At 29.0% G+C, this 24,365-nt stretch overlaps 2 protein-coding genes and 1 pseudogene across 2 annotated transcripts; 2 read left to right on the top strand and 1 right to left on the bottom strand.

The window, feature by feature from the left end:
- The first annotated feature begins 4,118 nt into the window (after positions 1-4,118).
- Positions 4,119-4,905, top strand: LOC108471647 (nuclear transcription factor Y subunit B-3-like). Its single transcript, XM_053022259.1, has one exon. It carries the CDS (start codon positions 4,276-4,278, stop codon positions 4,903-4,905), a length of 630 nt encoding a protein of 209 aa, XP_052878219.1. The 5' UTR covers positions 4,119-4,275.
- A 4,423-nt stretch (positions 4,906-9,328) lies between these two features.
- Positions 9,329-10,232, bottom strand: LOC128284260 (uncharacterized). The gene has a single exon (XM_053022193.1). It carries the CDS (start codon positions 9,982-9,984, stop codon positions 9,544-9,546), a length of 441 nt encoding a protein of 146 aa, XP_052878153.1. The 5' UTR covers positions 9,985-10,232; the 3' UTR covers positions 9,329-9,543.
- A 1,167-nt stretch (positions 10,233-11,399) lies between these two features.
- On the top strand, positions 11,400-12,523 carry LOC108473186 (uncharacterized; annotated as a pseudogene).
- Positions 12,524-24,365: the final 11,842 nt, after the last annotated feature.

The raw sequence follows: 24,365 nt of genomic DNA on the forward strand, positions 1-24,365 counted from the left end.
TTATATAGATCCATATATAAATAATTTAGTGACTATGATGCAGATAGACGACTTGAATATTCATAAAAGTAAATAATAAAAATTATGGATAATGTTACTTACAAGTGTGTTATCTACATTAAGGATGTGGAATGGAGAGGAGGGGAGGAAAATATGTATGAATATTCATCTAGCATGGCTAATTTGCATATTTTAGGCTCAGGGACTAAATTGAATAAAAGTAAAACTTTATGGGCAATTTTGTAAACATGTCGAAATGACCAAATTGCATGAAATGGATTATTTTATTATTTAAATTACAAAATTGAATGAAATTATTAATTTAGTTCAAGATCGGGAAAACATGTTTTAGGGATTAAATTGAAAAGTGTTGAAATTATGAAAAATTTTGATATTTTATAGAATTCATGGATTTTTATCAATATATATGAGAATAATAGCTGGAAATAAGGATTAAATTGCAAGAATTTTATTTTCCTGACCTTAAGGATGAAATCGTCATTAATTAAAAGTTTAAGGGCAAAATGGTAATTTTACCTAGAGCATTAATTAAATGCATTAGAATATGAAATGAATGAAAATGACGATCAAATTTATTTATAAAGATCCGGACTACTCAAATATGAGACTTGATCGTGGAAAAGAAAAGATATCAGATTAATGAAATTATAAACACAAACAAGCAATGAGGTAAGTTCGTGTAACTTGAATTATATTCTTAAATGCTTGATATTGTATGTTATTTATGTGAATATGATTTGAATGTTCATTGTATGAAAATTTATGAAACATTGATAAATTTGATAAAAGGATAAGAAATCCCGGTTGAATGAAAGGAAAATTCGATGGATCTTTGAAAAGGAATTGACGGTAAAAAGGATCTAGTCCGGACGGGTGATCCTATCCTGATATAGCCCTCCCGAAGAATATGTGTAAAACGGATTTAGCCCGGACAGGTAATCCGAATTAGGGTCTGAATTTAGCCTAGACTGGTAATTCAGATCCAAGCTCATTAGAGTAATTGTCGTTGCAGGGGATTTAGCCTGGACTGGTAATCCCAACAATACTCTATGAGTTTATATTACAGGGGATTTAGCCTGGACTGATAATCCCACTGTAAGGATGAGGTTCGCAGGAGTGTGCTCTCTGATATGAAATGTGTAAGACCATGGTTGAAAGATACCATGGCAACCTGTGTGTAAGACCATGGTTGAAAGATACCATGGCAACCTGATATGAAATGTGTAAGATCATGGTTGAAAGATACCATGGCAACCTGATATGAAATGTGTAAGACTATAGTTGAAAGATACCATGGCAACCTGATATGAGATGTATAAGACCATGGTTGAAAGATACCATGGCAACGTGACATGAAAAGAATAAGACCATGGTTGAAAGATACCATGGCAACATGACAGAAAATGAGTAAGACCATAGTTGAAAGACACTATGGCATCACATCAAAGATAAATAATACCGTGGATGGGAGACGCTATAACATCTGTTGAACAATTGATATTCAGGTAAAATGTATCAGATGACGAATGGTTATATGAAATGGTTGTGTGAAATGTTTACAAGAACTGGTCATATGGAAATATATGTACAAATGCGTTGTATGAAATAATTATGAAAATGGATAAACGAAATAAGTATAAGTACATGGAATATAATTTATGTTAAGTTTGATATAAGCTATTACCAGAATAAATATACATAAAATATATGAAAATGATGAAGCATAAAATATTGATATAATGAAATGAATGATATATGCCTGTGAAGAAAAGGTAAGAGCATGATATGTTTCATGACATGTACATATATGATTATCTTTGATATGTTGATACAAGGAAATTATGTAATTGAGACTATTATTAAACTCAAGTGCGACATGTCGAGAAAATAGATATACCAATGTTGAATTTATATGAGATATGTGCAAGTATACTAACAATGTTGTTTGATGCTTATACAAGTGCCAAACTGTTGATTGAATGGTAATATATTTATTTTATATGATGCATTGAATCGGTAAGTATTTTAATTTTTTTAAGTGATCTGCAAATGGTAGTAATGCTCCGAAACCCTGTTCTGGCAGCGGATACGGGTTAGAGGTATTACACTTGAAAGGACGAGTAAAATATTAAATGGCCAGGCCCATTTTTTCATCTTTTTTCTTTATTGTCTTTTATTCTCCGTTTTCAGTTATGGGCTAGGTAATAGGTACGCCTAATTTTTGTTTTGTTTTGTTCATGTGGGCAAACGGACTTGAGCCCAATTGTTAATTTGAATATGTTTTTATTATTTTATTATGAGCCCAGTCATATTATTCAAAAAAGAAAGAAAGAATAAACATATATTTTATATATTACTTATATGAATTATCAATTATATATACGTCTAATATGTATTATCAATTTTTAGCTTAAGATTAAATTTACATTTGTTTTATTCTTTAAAATATAATTACACGGACAATCATTATTAATCTATGCATTACAGCAAATTAATTATTAATATATTTTATATCTTTTAATATGAATATTTTAAAAATCAAATATAATCTAAATCTTGAATATTGATATAGGCTATATAACTACTACCTATTTATAATATCCAGAATTTTAACAGATAAATAGAATTATCATATAAAAGATTGACTATATTATTATTTCCTTCTTCCATTGTATTAACTTCACAAACCTTAAAAAAAAAAAAAAAAAAACACAAAAATTCACACCCAGATTGATTTTGCAATCGTTGATGATTGGTTGTGGTTGATTTAAATATTGGTTTTTCTTGGTAGAGAGGTCGAGGTTATTTTCGCTATAATTTTTTTTTCTAATTTTTAAGGAGTATATTTGAAAGAGAAATTTTAACATTTTGACCATTTTTAAAATCATGATATTTCACAATTCATCAATTCAAAATATTAACAATTATAGTTTTATTGTTTCATTAAATAATTATTTTATAAAACTTTATGTTTTCGAATTTTAAAATTTTATTATAAAATCATTAACATTATTAATTTATTATGTTATCATTACTTAATCGATAACTCCTATTAAAGATGTAACAATAATATGATGTAACACTAAATTTTATCACTTTATCAATTTTAAATCAAATTGAAATTTGTATAGCTAGTAAAATTTTAACTTTGCCCTTTTACTCTCTTTAAATTTCTTCTTTTCTTTTTCTCCTTTTTTTTTTTTTCTTTTCCTCTCTTTTCTGTTTCATAACCCTACCTGCCACCAACGTAGTTTCTAGCTCCGATGAATAATTTTAAATTCCTCCATTATTTTTATCTAAATAAGTAAATTACTTTCTAGAAATTTAAAATTTTGAAAGAAATGACATTCATTCAAACACATTCTAATAGAAAATTAAAGAATAATATTAAAATAATAATAAAGGAAAAATAATTTATTTTCATCTTTTAACTTAACAGTTTTTAAAAGAAAAGGGTGTCCCAAGTTACATTGAACTTAAAATTAACTGTTCTCGGATCCGGAACTTTTAAACGTAAAATCCCCTCAGTAACTGCATTTTCTAAGGTTCAAACTTTTGTTTTTACCTGTATGGAAGCAACGTTGGTAGCTACCACCTCAACTATCAACTTGTTTGTAATTTGAATTTTTTTTACGACTACAATCACAAGTAATACATATCCTGATAAATGAAACAAATGTAGACAATACATACATATAGTAGGATTTAAACTCGAAATAAATCTAAGAGAAAATCTAAATATTTTATTTATGTACGATGAGATTTAAATATGAAATTTTATTCATAGAACCTCAATTTTACTAAAAAAAATTAAAAATAATTATTTAGTATATTAGCCGTGAATTTTTTAATTTTAAAAGTGAATTAAAATTTTAGTTGTATTTAAAAATTAAAAAATAAATAAAAACATGTTCAAATTTTAAACTCAAAAATATTTTATTGAAAAGAAAATGTCAAATTCCCAATTACACTTCCTAAACAAAAAGTAATGTTAGTTAATGAGATACGGTCATAGCCTCATAACAACTTCGCCGGAGCGAGTCCAGGGGACTCATTCGGTTTAAAATAAGGCCCTTTTTTTTTTTTCAGTTTCAGCTTCAACAGCCTACTTTTATGCAAATGTTTCCATCTATTTTCATCCAAAATAAAAATACCAAAACATCTCATGCTTCTATCAAATTATTGTCTCTTAATAATTTTTTAATCTTTGCTAGAGATATTAATCACTTAGAAAAATAAAAAGGAGAGAAAGAAATGGAAGATGAAATTAAGCATGGAAACGTGACACATGTGCCTAACAAAGGAAGCCCCGAAAGCCCACATGTAACATGTTGTGATAGCAATAACAATAACAACAACAACAATCAGAACAACAATAATAAAGAACAAGATCGTTTCCTTCCCATAGCAAACGTAAGCCGGATTCTGAAAAAAGTTATACCAAGCAATGGTAAGATCTCCAAAGACGCGAAAGAAACGATTCAAGAATGCGTGTCGGAATTCATCAGCTTCGTGACGGGAGAGGCATCGGACAAATGCCAAAGAGAGAAAAGGAAGACCATCAATGGAGATGATATCATATGGGCAATCACCACATTAGGGTTTGAGGAATACGTAGGACCCTTGAAATTGTACTTAAGCAAATATAGAGAGATGGAAGGGGAGAAGCTTATTTTCCCAAAGCAACAAAGATCGGACCAAAGGCGACAACATTCGGAATATGAACAAAATATAGTTTTCAACAACAATAACAATATTAATATTAATACTAATAGTAACAACAATGTATATTCTTCAATAAATGTTTACCCTTCTTTTGTTCCTTCGGATCAACCATTTTCCTTGCCTTTCTCCTCCAATTCCTTTCAAAAGCAATTACAGTAGCCAGATTTGATTCAGTGGGACATTGGTAAGAACAGTTGATTTTTTTCTTCTTCTTTTTTATTTCACTGTGATGTTAAATTAATTTCATATATACATTTGTTTACTATTTGTTATGTAATATATTACTAACTTTATATGTTTTTGAGTAATTTAATCAACTCATCTCTTTATTTTACAAAAAAAAAAAGAGTTTTTTTTCTCTTGAAATGAATTTGACTAACATGTACCAAAATCAAATGATATGAAATATGATAATAAGGTAATTAATTTCCTTTGTATAACCCAAATGCAGTAGATCTTAATTCATAAATACATATAGATTTTGAATTTATATGATGGTCTGATGGTTAAAGGTATTGGTGTGGCCTAAGTTTGAATCGCATAGTCGCGTTGGTTGTTTGAGTTTTACCCTATTATTGTAATTCATCAAAATAAAATATATATAGATTTTTTTTTGTTTTTATAAATTTATAATTTAATTTGATGTCACGAATCAAGTACAGGTCTGACCCTAGGAGTTATTTGAGAGTGCAGCCGCGTAGGGTTCAGGGTTGGAAGGGGCCAAAATTTTTCTTTTTCAACTTTTAACGTGAAAAAAAAATTCAAACTAAAATAAATTAATTAAATGCCTAGAAAGCTTAGTACTTTCAATTTTTTACCATAAATGCTTCATCTCTTAAGACCCAAAAAATTTTCAACTTTTATTGTATTGCATTTTATATATATTTTTAAAAGGCACAATTTATTGTTTCGCTTAGGGCTCCAAAAATATCAAGAACGAGCCTGAAAAATAATACTATTAAAAATATAATAATACTAAATTTATAAATTAAAGAAGAGAATATATATAAATAAAATATAATTATATAGCTTCTCATCAATAACTCACTCTTTTTAAACTATAATTATTTATAAAAACTAAAATTTGTACATAAATATTGAATTCACCCGTGGGTGTCTAAAATTAATTATTATGAAATGTTATATATAAATATCTAAATAATTTTGTTCCCATGTGTTTATCTTAATAAACTAGGATTTAAGTTTTCATCTCCTAATTAAGACCTTAACAATATGAATTTAATCTTTTAATTTTCAGAAATAAAATAATAATAATTCCTCAATTTTAATTGGTCAAAATTGAAATTTATTATGAAAACTGAGAATTTAGTTTAATATGATAAAACTATCTTATTAAACTTTTTCGATAAATTATTAATATATAAATTATCGGTTTAGAAATTTATATGCATAAAATAAATAAAAAGTAATAATTTAACAATCTATATGTAATAAATTAATAAAAAAATAGCAGATGAAGTTTATGTGTTTATCACCAATTGCACTGACTTTTCAATTTTAGTAAAATATAACTTTTAACTTTTTAATTTTTATAAAATAGGAGATGAATTTCAAATAGCACCCAATTGAAACAATAGAATGAATTTTATAAATAAAAATAAGTATGTCATACCATCTACGCTAAGTCTTTTATATTTCGTAAAATATAAATGAATATTATTATTGTAATATTCTATATTATTTGTTAAGTCTGCTACTATGTTAGTGTCACTCATCAATTAGGTCTCAATTCAGTTAGAAATGTTATAAAAATATCCTTTCGTAATTAAAACAAGTTATGTTATTTTGTGACACTTTAGTCTTTTTATTTTTTAAAAATTAATAAAACATACATATGGTAGGATTTGAACCTATATCAATTGCATCAATAAAACATTTATTTATCATTAAACTAAAGCTTTATTTTAATATTTCCATACATTTTAATTTTATTATGTACATTTAGAGGCTTAAGTCGAAAATTTTTTTGGGGCGAGAATTAAATTGTAAATATATACGATAGTTAAAATATAATTTCATCATTTTAATGCTCTATATAATTATAATTTTAAAGGATCAAATTAAATTTTTATCATTTTTGGGGATAATTTAATTTGAAATTTTATAAATTATAAAGAGGCTTAAATGAAATATTTTCTATTTTAAGGGATTGAGGCCCTACCAGCCCTTGACTTCGCCACTATGCACACTTTATTACATCTATTGTATATATTTCATGTGGTATTAATTAATTTAATTATTTATTACATATTATTTTTAAATACATTTTTATGTTCTAGATAGTGATTTTCATATGCATACACGTGAATTTCTAATAACTTTTATCTATTTTTATACATAATCAACTAAGTTTATTAATAAAAACATATTAAGTGAACTAATAAAAATTATTTTGAAAAGGAAAAAAAAAGGCATTTTGTGGAAATTTTAATCTTCCATTGGTTTCATAAAATAGAGGTCATTTTTTTATTTTTTGAAAAATAAAAATATAGAAGAAAATATATTTGGTTGAAATTTTTAAAATAAAAATATATAAAAATTAAACACTAAAAATATTTTATAGAACTGATAAAAACAAAAAGTTTTAATTTTAAATGAAATCAGCCCTTGTTTAAATTCACGGAAATGCATATTTTGTTAATAATTTTCTTATATTAAATCTATAATACCTGTTTTGAATTTATATAAATACAAAAAAATTATTTCTTCTATTTCTATTATTGAAAAATAAATATCGAACATATTTTCATGTTTAAAATAAATTTTATTTATTAAATATATTTTTAATTTAAAATATTAAAATATTTCCAAAAGATGCCTCTTCCCTAAATATTTTATACTTGCTTCCCAAAAAAAAAAAAATGTAATGTGATCAATTACTTGCCCATAAAAAATTGAGTTAGTTCTATCAAATCTCTTATACCTTTTATTAAGGGTATTGAACAAAATGTATCTATGTAATCACGATTATATGACTAATTATATATTAAATATATTATTTTATTTAATAAAACTTTTAAGGATTCCTTTTGAAAATGAATTTAATAAGTTGAAATTTTGTAAAATGAATAAAATATTTATACAAAAGGAATGTTGTAAATCTTTCAAACAAGCTATACATATCAAAAATTGTATTTTTAAAAATTTGATAAGAAAGTCGATTGAGTCATAGTTCGATTGGCATCGGCATTGTTATCCTGCAGGACATAGGTTTGAGTGCATCTGAATCGCATTATCCTCCTATTTAAAGATTGAGGAGAGACTATAAATAGTTCTAAGTATTGTATAAAAAAACAGATATGATAAAAAACTATAATGAGATTAATGTTAAAAAAATTGATAATAAAATAATTTATAGAGCACAATTTTATTGATAATAAAATGAATTGACTTGGAGAGATATTTTTTCAACTAAAAGTTATTAGCTTATAGGTAGACCTTTCTACCTCATAAGTTATATTTTCATTGATCATATAATCTTGTATAAGATTATATTTATAGAAATTTCAAAAATAAATTATATAATAAATATATTTATTATAAATTCACATAAAAATCATTTGAAGTTTTAATTACATTATATTTATTATGATAAAACTTTTATTTATTCGTCATAATCATAAAAAATATAAGGTAATTTGTATATATGAGGTTATTTTTATAATTTTATAATTGAATCGATGATTTGTTGAGTAAATACTTAAAATTAATATGTAACATCTTAATTTTGGGCCTAGTAGGAACAGTGGTTTCGGGATCATAAATCCGACGATGAAAATTTTATTTTTATTATATTTTTATGGTCTACGATTTCACGAAATAATTTAATGAAAATTTCGTTCGAAAATTTTGACATTCGGGCACTTAATTTAGTTAAAAGAACTAAATCGTAAAAAGTGTAAAAGTTGAGTTCTACATACTAGAGGTGTTCAATTGTTATGAAATTTTAAATTGAGAGTCCTTAAATAGTAATTAGACCATTAGTTAATTGCTGGACAAAAATAGACCTGAAATGGGTGTAATAAAATATTTTTAAGTTAGGGTGTTACATAATATAAATAAATAAATAAAACTTGTATCAAACACTGTGAAGCAGGAAAGAAAATTGAACGTCAAATGAAGTCAGAGAGCATCCAAAATCATTAGACGTTTTCCTATCATCACAAAAAACATTAGGCAACGGACCAAAACCATAAAAGAAAATCAGCCACAAACCTGAAAATCCAAGCTCGTGCATTGGATCGAGCCATGGGGCTAGAAGTAGAATGGTATAAGAGGAACCCCAAGAGCACATGCACAGGACCAAAACAAGCAAGAGAAACCAAGTCAAACCCTATTCTAGAACTGCTCTAGGAGACGGAGAAAGGCCAACAAGTTAAAAGCCATATAGAGACAACAAAAAAGGTCTCGATCTCCTTCAAGAAACAACAAAGAGAAAGTTTGACCTAGCAAGGGACAACCCTCTAAAACATCGATTATCAAAGATGGTATTAGCTAATAAAATGACAAGATTAAACTTCTTCTTCTTAGGTCTAATGTGCATTTTCATTCCAACATCAAGTTATGATTGTATAAACAAAAGACGGCTAATTAGCTCTATATTGAATTGAATTGAAGCAACAATTTGGATCTTAAAAGCCTCGGTATAATTTATCTACAATCATGAAACAAAGAAAAAAAATACTCTTTCCAGGTGAAAATTTATCATCAATTGACTTGAGAGACCCAACCTTTTTGGAATTAAATTTAGCAAATGGTTCACCAAATATTTTTACATCACGCTGCGATGGATGAGGCCAAGGCCTTTTCATTCTTATCATTGTTTTCTTTTTCTTGGCTAACACCATCATCTTCATTCTCGAAAGTTCTCACATTCACATCCACAATCTTTGCATCTCCGATATCGTTAATGTCTTTAGCTGCATCGCCGTCGCCGACGCTAGCAACTTTCGCGGTGTTATTACCATATAAGCAACCAAATACCATCCTGAACCCGAATGCCCTCGACATCAACCTGTACACTGCGGTTAGGATCCAAAATACCCAAGGCGTGCTAATGAAGATAAAACCAAGGACAGGGAGCAATTTTGAGGATTGAAATTCGGGGACGAAAATATAACACAAAAGGCAACCGCCTCCGGCGAGGACGCATATAAACAAGATGCAAGAGATGGCCCATATGTAAGTGCAGCTAGCAACTTGATCTGGTTCAGACATTTGGGAAATGTACAAAGAAAGGAATTATTATTATTATGATTATTACAAACAAATATGAGTATCTTCCCGTCGTGATGATGAACCATGCTTTAGACTAATGGGATCGAAAGGACCCATTAGAGATGGGATTTTGCCTAGGTTGTTATGTTGTTGTTGCAGGCTGGATGAACTATGGTGGGATTCTCCGAAGTTAGGCATGTTCAAAAGTTTGTTTACGTAAAACATGGTTCATTTTTGTCAATTTTACAATGTGGGAATGAGGATTAAGAGTGAGAATGACAACGTGTTCGGTTTATATTTTTGTTACATGGTTGATGCTCACCTTTTAAGACCATACATATTTAAAATTATTAAATTCAACATTAGGTTTCCTCAACCCAAATCCAAATCAAGTCGAACATGAGTTGATGAAAGATAATATATATATATATATATATATTAAAAATTAATAATAAAAACATTTTGTAATTATATTTTAAACTATCATAAAATATTTGAGATAAATATTAAATTTATACATGAATTTTGATACGATTTGTAATGTTACACATTAACCTTAATTTGATGTATTTATATATATTAAAATTTGATTTTAATTCAATTTTCATATTTCACTGATCCTATATCTATATAGCATAGTTTTCTATAAAATCAAAAATAATTATTGCCATAACATTTTATTAGATTAAAAAATAAAAAATTAAATTAATTTATTTTCACTTAGGTTAAAAAATAAATATGCTTGAAGAAAAGGTATTTTATTTTCCTAAAAAACTGTTTTTCCTTTTTAAATTAGGTGAAAATAATTGTCTCGTTTTCGTATGAGTAAAACTCCAACAATTAAAAAACGCCTATGTAACTCCAACAAATTAAAAAACGCCTATGTAACTCCAACAAATTACACGTATTATACAATACCCCATTAATAGTCTATATATTACTTGCCCCAGACTCAACTGCTGTTTGAATTTTTCTGTTTGACAAGCAAAATTAGAGTTGTTTATAAATGTGTAATTATCTTTTTCCGCCTCCAATTTTATAAAAAAATTATCTATTTAAGTTTTCTTATTTTTAGTCTTCAAATTTATATTTTAAATCACTTTAAATTAGATGAAAAAATTAACGTTTAATTTTATCGAGAGATATATATGTGTATGATATGTTAACATTTAATTATTTTTAAAAATTTTAAAATATTAGAAAATATTTTTAAATAATTTTAATGATTTTAATTTTTAAAACAATTATATTTTTGGAATTTATTAAGCAATTCATGTATATTTCATGTCAGGAAAATTAAAAGCTTTAATTTTTCATTTATTTTAAAATGATTTGATAAAATAAATAAATTCAAGAAAAAAATTAAATAAAATATTAAAATAATTTTTATAGATAGTTGAATTCAAATAAGTATTCATAAATAAAGTTGAATTCCAATAAACAAAGTTATCGTTTCATGCCTAACGCCATCAAGGCCAAGATAGCAAATCCCAAATCAGCAGATCGGGAAAAGATGGCAGGATTGTTCGACCAGCAAGCAGATATTTACTTAGACGCAAGGCCAACGTATCCCCTCCAGTGGTATTCTATGCTCGCCGCTCGCACTCTCCACCGCTCTCTGGCTTGGGATGTGGACACAGGCAATGGTCAAGCTGCTATTGGTGTCAGTACTATTTCCTAAGTTTGACACTGTTTAACCTAATAAATTATCAACATATCCTTTGCTATATAATATATCCAAATTACTTTACTGGGTAAAAAGAAACCTAATAGGTTATGTTTTTATGTTTAATTTTCCAGGTTGCTGAGCATTACGAGCAGGTGATCGGCACTGATGTGAGTGAAGCCCAATTACAACACGCAATACCGCACCCAAAGGTAAAGTATCTCTACACTCCGTTGTCAATCTCCGACGAGGAATTGCTATCTTCAATCGGAGGTGAAAACTCAGTCGATTTAATCACGGTGGCTCAAGCAGTCCACTGGTTCGATCTACCAAAGTTCTACTCTCTGGTAACCAGACTTCTACGGAAGCCCGGCGGTATCGTCGCCGTCTGGTGCTACAACGACATCGCCGTTAACCCAACATTTGATCCCGTAATGAAGCGGTTCCACGACACCACGCTTCCTGATTGGAACCCCAACATTCAGTACGTTTTTGATGGGTATAAGTGTTGGTTTGGGATCTGAAGGGCAGCCATTGGCGTTGGACATACCTAAGAAACTGTCGTTCGAGGGATTTTTGAGAATGTTGAGATCTTGGCCGGCGGTTGTTACAGCGAAAAATCAGGGCGTTGATTTGTTGTCTGAAAATGTTGTGAAAGAATTGGAGACTGCATGGGGTAGGTCTAATTTGGTTAGATCAGTTGCTTACAAGGCTTTTATGCTCGCAGGGAAAGTCAAACTATGATTTTCTTTGGGAATTAAGATTGTAGCTTAAGCTGTTTACTGATAAATAGTTTACTTATGTCTTAAAATAGATAGTTTATGATATATTAGTAAGAATTAAATAAATAAAATAATAATATTTATGAAAAAAGGGTTTTTGAATTAAGGAAAATTATTTCATTAGTTGAAAAAATATTTTCATAAAATGATAATTAGCTAAACTTTAATTAGGCACCAAAATGATAATTTAGACTTAAATCTTGATTATAGGTAGAATTGTTAATTGAGTCTTAATTTGATTGGCATCAGTATTGTTGTTAGTGCAGGAATAAAGGGGATTGAGTGCGTTGAAACGCATTAACCTCCTATTTAAGAGGGTTGGAGAGAGGCTAAGGGTAATTGTAGACATTGTATAAAAAAAAAAAAACCAAATATGATAAGAACCTATAATGACATTAATGTTAAAAATATATAATTTGATAAATTTTAAATTCTTTTAATTCAACTTTTGAATTAAACTATTGCTTTAATCAAATCTTTCAATTAATTTAGTGGTTAGTCATTTTAAATATATTGTTGTTTTATTTTTATTTTTATTTTTAAGATACATACAATTAAAACATATATATTATGATTAATCGGTCGGTCATTAAATCTATTCGATTGAATATAGATTAATGGTTAATCTGATTCAAAATTAAATAATTAACCACATTATTTGTTTAACCAATATTATTAATAATAAAATATTATAGGCTCAATAATCAAATAGGGTCCAATATATCATGTAACTCAAAATATAAAAATTAAAGAATACGTTTAAAATCAAAATAGATTTATATATTTTAAACTAAAAATAAATGAAAAGTAAAAAAATTAAAAAGAGAGAAGTCCTACTTCTTTCCATCGCCAAACTCAAGACAAAGTTTAGGTGGGCACCGCTTGACAATAGAACATCTTCTATTTTTCTTGACTTTTTTTGAATTTTTTCTTCATTTTCAAACTTTTTTTTTTCATTTCATCACTCAAGTCTCTAACTTTATTGTTTTTAATTCAATGTTTGTTACAATGATTTTAAATTAATGTTTTTGTGTAAATTATTTTTTTTAATCAAAAGCAAAGAAAAATAACATTGCAATTATATTTTTGCATGTTTTAAACTTATTTGAACAAAGTAAAAATAAACATGTAAAAATTTCGATTAATTCGATTAATCGCTCGAATTAATCGAAATCATTTCGATCGGTTAAAAGATTTTGAAAAAAATTCGGTTCAGTTAACGATTAAGACTTTTATGGTTTCGGTTAATGGTAATTCGGTTCAGGTATTAATCTATCCAACTGTTTGAACACCCCTACCCATTGATGAGTAGAATAGCATATTTTAAATCCAAGTAGACTCGACTATCAGTGTCAGAAATTGAAGAAAAAGTCTATTTGGATTTTGAATCGTAGGTTTGTGACGTTTAAAGTTGTTTCATAAACAAAAAATTGAGTTGTAGAAGAGAATGGAATGAGAGCTTTTAATTGGTGCAAGCAATATGAATAAAGAATGTCATACAACAATGATTTTAACAACTTAGTGACTTATGTAATAGGCCCATTTCGCCCGAGCCTACACCAAAACCAAAACAAAAAACAAAACAAAATAATAATAATAAATTAAATGTCCACTGTCCAATTTACACAGCCCAAAATCATAACCCGAGCCCAATTACATAATACCCAACTAAACCCAAAACCTAAAACCTAGCCCAACAAATACATGGCCCAACTGGCCCGAAAATTAAAAACTAAAAAAACCTAGGTTTTCTTTAGGCGCGCCACAGCCTCCAGCCTACAGCATCACCTCCGTACGCCCTCCACGTCACCCCCACGAGCGTTCTCCTCCGTACAAGAGAACCTAAAAGAAGAAAAGAATAACAGAAAGCAATAGCAGTAGAGAAAAAGGAAAAAATAAAAAAAATTGTAATTATACGGCTAAAAAGCCACACACGAATCTTGTATTTTTTTACGCATACAGACCAATAAAATAAAATAAAATAAAAACAGTATTTGTTAAAGGTGATTTCCATTTTTCCCCTATTCGTTTTTTTATTTTATTTTCATTTTCTTTTACTTTGATATGGATCTAAAGGAGGGAGATAGGAAAGATTTACATTAGCGATCGGAGCCCGTTTTCTTCGCTGCAATCGAAGTAAAGATGGGATTTCGAAGCCAAAATAGATCGCCCTCGGGGTTTTGGCCTCACATGGCTCCTCTGCGAGTCGCCAACCATCGTTTACAGTGGTGTAAGTGCGTCCGAATGCAGGGACTATGGGATCGGCCGAATATAAGAATTAGGTTTTTTTTTATTCTTTCCCTCATTTCATGAATATTTTAGGGTTTTGTTTTGATCATAAAAGAGGTGAAACAACATCGTTTGAAGCATCCGGATATTCTAAAACGGTGTCACACAGGTGATATAACCCGAGAACCCAACCCAGACGCAGTCAGATCCGCACGTTTTGGTCTTTGAGCATTATTTGCGTGATGAGTCCCTCCCCTCCTGCATTGATCCTTAATTGGGCCTCGATTCTGTTTTATTTATTTTTATATTCTCCCTGGAATTTGTGCATTGTTTCAATTTAGTCCTTGTTTAAATGGCATGTTTCGAAGTTTGAGATATTTGTATTTTAGATCCCTAATCATTGGTACATGTTTCATTTTAATCTAATTTTTGGTTTTAGAAATTTTATTTGTTTATTGATGGTCCTCTTAACCTTATTTTTATTTCAATCAAGTTTTTTTAGTTTATATTTTTACTCGTTTCTATTTAGGATTTTATTATTTGTTTTTAAAATTATCTTAACATACTTTTTTAAATATTGCTTTAATTTTTATATCTTTCATTTGTATAATTGTTTCTTAAATTGTTCTATTATGTTTTTTATATATCTTTGCTTTAAAAATCCATTTGATATTGATTTAAAATAATTTTATACATTGTTATTATATTGATGGTGTATTTTTGTATATATTTTCTTTTAAATTTATTTATGTTTATATATTGTAATAGGCCAATTATGTCCCAACCCTATTCACAATAAAAATAATAAATTAACAAAGAAAACCAAATTATAAAGTCCAAATTTTTTAACAGTCCATTAAATGTCTAATTACATAACAAAACCCAAAACTAACCAGCCTAATTACAAATCCCTAACCCAAAACCCTGATGGCCCAATAGGCCCAATGCCTAAACCAAATTTCAGCCAAGACTAACCCTAGCCCAAAAACCAAAAAACCAAGGCAGAAACCCTAGCCTTTGCTTAGCGCCGCAGCCACCAGCAGCTACCGTACGGCCACCACGCGTGCCTCCGTACGCCTCACGCTAGGTGCCAACACACGCTCCGTACCTGCAAAAAAAAACAAGCAAACAGCAGCAATAATAGCCAATATGAAAGCAAAAAGAAAAATTGTATTTTTATTTGAACATTCGGCTATAAAGCCATGGGGGAATCGATTGTAATTTTTTTTTACAGAGATACACGCATACTGAAATACAAAGAAAAAAAGCGTTTTCGGAAGATTTTTTGAAAGAGGTGATTGTTTTGAATCTAACATCTCCTTCGTTTTTTGCTTTTTTCATGATCTATGTTCATTTAAAAGGGAGTAAAAAAAGGGGGATTTACCTTCATATTGGCTCATTCGAATCTTTGCTCACTTCGTCGTAATCGAAGTTTAGACGAGGGCTTTGAAGCTTTTGAGCAAAACCTTGGATTCGCGGTTGGACGGAGCCGGATTAGGCTTTCGCGTGATAACCGGCAGCTAAACATAGAGGCCAAACGACAGTCCAAGGGCGCCTCTTAATTCGGCCGAATGAGAGGGGAAGGGAAGGGGCTTTAGGATTTGTTGGGTTCCTTTTCAAATGACTAATAGTTAACTTAGGGTTTCTTTAATTTTGTTTTATGAAGCATATTAAACGACGTCATTTTAAGCCAATCTCAGTGGCTACAAAACGACATCGTTTCAGGAGCCACAACCCGATGACCCGACCCGCACACGGTCAAGATCCGCGTGTTTGGTCATTGAGGGATATTTGCAATGTAGTCCATCCCCTTTTGCGCCGCATTTCAATCAACTTATATTTGTGTTTCTTTGGTTTTTAAATTTTTCCCTATAATTTGCGCATGTTTGCAAATGGATCCGTGCCTTAACGCAGCGTTTTGGGGCTTGGATTATTTCCAGTTATAGTCCCTGTGTATTCGCATACGTGGCGCGCTGGTCCTAATTCTAACATTAATGACTTATTTATAAATTATCCTTTTTATTTTAATTCTATTCTAATTTAGTTTTCTATTTGTATAATTTACCATGTTAATATATTTAATATTTTTATATATGCTAGTCCGTTTTAATCATTTTATTGGTTTTTATTTGTACAATTGTTTTGAAGATTTTTATTAAATTATTTTAATGTTTTGTACAATATTTTTATTTCTATATATATATTTGTACATGCATAACTTTATTTTGTTTTATAAAATCATCATTTTAAAATTCTTTTGCATTAAGCTATTTTAATACTTTTATATAACCTCTTGTTTAAATATTAATATAATATATTAATACATCTATTACTTTAATAGATTTTTTATTTAAAATACTTCTTGCTTTATGATTCACTAAGTATTTTTCTTTATGTATATATGAAACTATTTGAAGAATTTCATATTTGTATTTATAAAATTATTATTTTGGAATGTTTCTTTATATTATATTATTTTTATGTTTTATATAGTATCTCATTTAAATGTTTTTATATAATGGTACGTATATAATTTATAGATTAACTTAAATTTATATATATATATATATATATATATATATTATTAACCTCATGCTATTTTTACAATAAATCTATTTATATATGCATGTTTTGTAAATCTATTATGTGTATTATATCTTATCATGTATTTTTATTATTCTTTCATATTATATATATTATTTAAGTTATCATGTACATTGTCAATTTTAAATGAATTTGTGTTTAAAATATTTTGCATATAATTTGATTCAAACTTTTATTCTATAATATCTGTTTCAATAATTATATATCCCTAGTTTTTATACAAATTTGTCAACTTATATATTATGTGTTTATTAATTCATCACTATTTTGGAAAATGTCTTATACCACATTAACTTCTAATTTCCATTTTGTTTTGTACATGTCTTGTTGATTGATTTATATGGTGCCATACATTGTCGTTGCATATTATTTATTCATTGTTTTGTATTGTTATATTAATTATTCTCCGTACATTATTGAAATTGGCATGGGTTATATTTTTGGTTAGTTTTATTTAATTCTTTATTTTGTTAATTGATTAAATAAAGCTATATTACCCTCGCTCATCAAGTATTGTATCTTATATGCGCATAGCATCCCATGATCATTGTTTTCCTTTTGATTTATGAAATATTGCTTTATAACTTCCAACTCTTTAAAACTAAGTATTCCGTTTTATTTCAAGTCGAATTAATGCGTTTTAAGCTAGTTTTATAATTATTCATTTAAAAATTCTTTAAAACGAAGGAAATGTTCGATATTTGGCAATTCGGGAAATCGTACCCTACCATGCTGGGTTGCAATTTCCCGTTTGTTCAAAATAATCGAATATCCCTTTGGAATTTCACTCATGTCTTTAAAAATTCTTTAAAACGAAGGGAATGTTTGATGTTTCGCAATTCGGGGAATCGTACCCTATCGTGCTGGGTTGTAATTTCCCGTTTGTTCAAAATAATCGAATATCCCTTTAAATTTCACTCATGTTTTCTAAATTCTAAAACAAGGCAATGTTCAATGTCTAGAAATTCGATGGATCGTGCCCTACTGTATTGGGTTTCGGTTTTTTTCGTTGGACTAAATAATTGGGCATCATTTTGTGATTTTCAACATATAAACTTTTGGAAATCGAAATTTATCGTGTTTTCGAGAGTATAAAGGATTGTGTCCTATCGTGCTGGATGTGATGCTGTATTCCTCTGAAACAAGAGAATTTTGACGACCAACTTGGGCTATTCAAATGTTTATAAAAGGAACCACATTTCAAAAATATTTTTAAATCTCAGACATAAGGACAATATTTAATCAATTTGGTATCAATTTTGGGCGTAATGAGGGTGCTAATCCTTCCTCATACGTAACCGACTCCCGAATCCGTTTTCTCATATTTACGTAGGCCAAAATCGATTTAAATGGAATAAAATGCTTTATTAGGTGGTCCAATCACACCTAAATAAAAGATTGGTGGCGACTCCCATTTTCGTTTTCAAAGCCGATTCCCGTTTTTCTTCAAATCAAAAAATAGTTTCGACATATATATTCTTTTAAATCTATATATAACTTATCTCTTTTAAGTATTTTATTTATTTCAAACACTGTCTTGTATTATTATTCTTGTATATGTACTTTATTTATATCAAGTTTTTCACCTTATGTATATTATTAATTGTTGATTAATAAACCTTGTTGCAAATTATTTTGTAGGATCATTGATTTCATGTTATTTTATGTATATATTTCCTTTTGAATTTATTCATGTAGATACGTTTTCTTAAATTTATTTATATATAATTTATAGCTTTTAAAGATCCTATTTTACCATATATTTTGTTTTTTTCATCTATTATTGTTTTATATACATATTAACTCTATTAAGTTTTCATTTTATGTATGTTGTCAATAAATCAATATATTTCGGTTTTAAATAATTTCGTATTTCAATTATTTTAAATGTCTTCTTACATAATATTTATTTTAAAACTTATCCATATGTTATTATACTTATTTCTATTGTATATTTTATTTTAAATTTTCTCTGCATGGCCCATTGTTAGAATTTTGCACATAATTTAGGTTAAAATTATATACATGTATTGGTTTCAAATTTCCTTTTCTTTATTTATTTTAAATTCATTTATTATCATTCAAAATTTATTTTATATTTTATTAATTTGCTATGTAAATGTTATAAAATATATGTTGTATGTATTTGGTTTTGATTGTTAATATTGTTTGAATATGATGTGTTGGGAAGTCATCATTATTGTATATTTCAAATTGTATGATCATATTGTTATCTTTGTCATTCAATAATGTAATTTTATATTCACGTATATTTATTTTCTGCTTGATACTATGCTTTCATCTCCAACGTATTTGGGTCGATTTTATTTGTTTCATGGTTTTTGCACCTCATGCGAACTAAGTAGATGCGTTTTGAACCGGCTTTATAATTGTTTATTTGAAAATTTCCCAAAACAAAGGCAATGTTTGATGTTTGGAAATTCGAGAAATCGTGCCCTAACGTGTTGGGTTTCGATTTTCCGTTTGTTCAAATAATCAAAAATCCCTTTAAAGTTTCGTCCGTGTTTTCTAAACTTCGAGATAAAGCAATGTTCTGTGTTTAAAAAACCAAGGAATCGTGCCCTAACGTGCTGGGTTTCGGTTCTTCGTTGGACCAAATAACTGAATATCATTTTGTAATTTTCAATGGCTGAATTTTTAAAGATCAAGAGTCGATTTTTGTTTCGAGGGTTTAAAAGGTTATGTCTTAACGTACTGAATGTGATATTTTATTCCCTCGTAACAAAAATTCCAATTCGAGTTGTTCAAATGTTTTTCAAAATCTTTTTAAATTTAGATGTAAGGACATTATTTAATCAATTAGGTACCAATTCTAGGCGTAACGAGGATGCTAATCCTTCCCCATATGTACCCGACTCCCGAACCCATTTTCTTGAATTTCATAAGCCAAAATTAATATTTTAAAATGTTTTATTAGGTGACCTAATCACATCTAAACAAAAAGGATTGGTAGCGACTCCATATTTAGTTTTAAAGTTGATCCCCATTTTTCAAAATAAAAAAATGGTTTCGACAACTTAAATAAAAACTTTTGAATAATTCTGTGACTATTTTGTAACTTTTTGAAGTTGAGTGACCAAAATGTAAAGTTTAGTGACCTTAGTTGTAGTTTAACTTAATATTTTGTAGCAATTGAGATATTTATCTTTTGGGTAAAATATCAAAATAATCATTTTTGTTTACCTCAAGTTACATTCTAGTCACTTATGTTTGAAATGTTATGTTTTAGTCACTTGCATTATCATGTTTTAACATTTTAGTCACTAAGCTGTTAATTGTCGTTAACAGTGTAATAGTAAGCTGACTTGGCACATTAAATCATCATTTCAAATGAAAATTTTAGGTTAAATTATACAATTACCCCCTATATTTTTTTTATTTTGAGCTTTTCCGTTTGGTTCAGGATTTGAATCTGGTAATGGTTCTAGTCTCATAAGCCTTACAATTACGCTTGGTGGCTACCATTTAATGCCCTAAACCCATATTTATCACCAAAACAGGGTTACTGGGTATTATCAGACTTATAATGCGATCAATCAAATATTTCATGCATATTTCTCAATCAATACAAAAGCCACTAGTAAATGTTCATATTGTATCTAATACGAGCCCCCAAGGCCTAAAATCATCATTAAAATTAGTTCGGGATTAAACCGGGTACTCAAGAAATTTTTCGGAATATATATAAATTTTTCAAAGATACAGAGGTCACACGCCCGTGTGGCCAAGCCGTATGGACATTCAATGTGAGGCACACGGCCGTGTCCCAGTTAGTGTCCATACCCGTGTAACTCACTGACTTGAGACACATAGCCAACCACACGCCCGTGTGCTAGGCCGTGTGAACAATGTAAAATTCAAAAATTAAGTGCAGGGCCACACGGCCAAGTCACATGCCCGTGTGTTAGGCCGTGTGCCACACACAGCTGAGACACATGCCGGTGTCATTGCCCATGTGAAATTACCTCAGTATTCTGTTTCTATATTTTACGATACAGGGGACACACAGCCAAACCACACGTCTGTGCGCATGGTTGTATGTCTCACACGGCTGAGACACGTGCCTGTGTCTCTGCCCATGTGGAAAAAAATAGGCTATTTCCAAGCCTTATTTCTCACCCAAATTGATACCAACCTAAATTCAACCATATGCATATGACCATATTATAATAGGCATTCAAATCAATCCAAGAATTCACTTAAAACGTGTACGAATTGACTTAAAACGTGTACCATTAATACATATAACATTGAATTTGTTAAATGCACATTCTTCATTTATCATTCATATTCATCTCATTTAAGCAAACATCGTTTTTAACATAGTATAAAATGTCAACAAGTATTTACAAAGATATACACTTACAAAAACTAGTGCTCTAGTGTTCATTAAGCAAAAGAACACTATCATTAAATTTACATTTTAGGCACATGCCAAAACACAAAAAGAAGAAACGTCACCAACTTTGAGGACAAGATTCCCACTGGATGCCGAATCCAATTCTACTATATATCTAACCTGTAACATGTAAAGCAATTTATCATTAATAGGTTTCATTTATTAGTTAAACACAATCCAACCTCTCTTAATATGAATTCTAACTAAACCAAATAAGATTTCAATTCTCTCAAAGATTCAAGTAATTTCATCATGAAATCAAGTAATGATGTGGCACCCCGTGCCTAGCCGGATTAACCGATGATAATGAAAGTGAGCCCAGCTCTAGTTGGATTAACCAATAATATTTGCACCCAATGCTAGTCGGATATACCGACGATAATGATTTTGAGCCCAGCTTTAGTTGGATAAACCAACAGTAATTGCGCCCAGCGCTAATCGGATTAACAAATGGTTATGTGCCCAGCACTAGTCAGACCAACTGACAAAGATTTGCAAGTCAAACATATCGACGATTATACAATTGTTTACTTCAACGTTCTTCCTCACTTATTTTCTTTATTATTATTCAATAACATAGATACATTTTATATCATGAGCAAATTTAAAATTACTTAATTTAAATGGTAACTAAAAGTAAAATCAAGTTCGAGTTTACGAACTTACCAAAACACGATGGATATCTACTCAGTGAGCTTCTCCTTTCCACGGTTGATGCTTGATCTATTCTTCTCTTGATCTATTTTTAACAATTTAGCTCAATTAATACTATTCTTGTTTCTACTAATATTAATCAAATTTATATTATAATATTTTCTCAAATCTAATTATTACTCGTCCATTTCATAACACAACATATTCCATGTACTTGATAGACTTAGCAAACAAGTCCCAATTTTTTCCAGCATATTAATAGTCCGCTAAAAACAGCCCCTATAACTTACAAAATTAACAATTCAAGCTATGTTATTTTGACTTAATAACATTTTAGTCCCTAAAAATTCTTATCAATAAATCACCACTCAATACAACCAATTTAATCTACAAAATTTATACCCAAATCATCACCTCAAAACATTTAATATTCAACAAAATAATCCCCAAACCTTTGAGTTTCTCATCCATGGTAACTTTCCATAATTTCCATTTATTCTTAAAATTTCAACATGGGTAACCTAGCTCATAGCATTATATCATCAAAAACATAAATTTCATGCCAAGATATTAAACCTTACTTGCAATTTTATACATTCATTAACACCCATGGCTGAACATTCTTCTTCTTTTCTTCCTCTAATTTTCAGCAGTAAGGGAGACAAAGACTTTCACTCTCATTTCTACCTTCTTTTCCACTTACTCTCTCTTTTATCTCCTATTATTATTATTTATTCATTACTTTATTACCTTTTCTTTTATTTATTCACTTTTCTTTCATATATAATAGTTATCCTATTATAATTATTAATGATATCACCTATATGTATATGCATATTAGTCTCATACTCATGCACTAACTCTATTTGACTAACATAAGAAATGGACTATTTATTCAAATAGTCCTAGCAACTATTTCTTTTTTCGTGGTTAGTATAGTCCTTAAAAATTTAGATTTATCAAATTAACATTTAATTAACTTCTAAAGTAATTTCCCAAAATATAATTTTTTTTTAATCTCAACACGAAAGGGCGGTGTCCCAGAAGTACGTTTTCAATCTCCCTCCCCCCAACTTTCGAGTCATTACAATCATTGTTTATTGTTGTCTTCCACCTCATCTTCGAATTGGTTTGCAAATAATATGGCGGCATTCGCATGGATCTCTCGGGGCTTAAGGCTTCTTTTGGCATCAATGACAGCTCTGCTATCTAGAGAGAGCCTTGGAGCTTCTTTGAAGAATTTCCATGGCAACCTTGCACTGTTAGATTTATAAAATAAATCTAAAATACAACTTAATAAACCAGGATCTGTCATGTCAAATCATCAATAATAAATCAAGAACAAAACTAGATGCGGAAGCGTACCTGAATCTATGGATTCCTTGAAACTTTCTAGATCTTAGGGATTTGATCTTCCAAATTAGCACACAAGAAATTCAGAGAATATCGGCTCTCTCTTTCCTAATGATTGTATATTAGAAAAGATATCTTGTGTATAATTTGGGGACCATAACCCTAATATTTATAACATTGGCATATTAATTCTAATCAAATTCTAATTAGCCCATCATTAATTAGAATTTGATTAGAACTCAATTACTAGAGTATCTACACATATTTGACTCATACTTTATTTAATAATTAAAACCCGAATTTGGGCTAACCATCATAATAGTAAATAATAACATGTAATTACCTTATTATATATGTGATGTCCATATTTTCCAACAATCTCTCACTTGGACCACATATATATACTAAATACTCTATAATTACATGTCATTATATAACCTTATGAGCTCAAAATTTTACTATCATATCCAAAAGGTATTCCGAGCAATCTTGTCCATTAATTATGTTAACATAGAACCAAGGTGACTTTCGTTACATATATCATAACTAAATCCATCCATGATAATGTATATTAATACAACCAAATGACATAGATCAAGTATGGATGTGTAGCATGGAAATTACATGCAATATGATCTAAACATGTCTATTTCCAACTGGTCCTCCTTAGTGA

The sequence above is a fragment of the Gossypium arboreum genome, chromosome 11 (genome assembly GCF_025698485.1).
Source record: "Gossypium arboreum isolate Shixiya-1 chromosome 11, ASM2569848v2, whole genome shotgun sequence".
NCBI classification, from domain to species: Eukaryota; Viridiplantae; Streptophyta; class Magnoliopsida; order Malvales; family Malvaceae; genus Gossypium; species Gossypium arboreum.

Excerpts from the sequence above, each read along its gene's own strand:
- LOC128284260 (XM_053022193.1), bottom strand. The coding sequence starts at position 9,984 with ATGTCTGAACCAGATCAAGTTGCTAGCTGCACTTACATATGGGCCATC.
- LOC108471647 (XM_053022259.1), top strand. The coding sequence starts at position 4,276 with ATGGAAGATGAAATTAAGCATGGAAACGTGACACATGTGCCTAACAAA.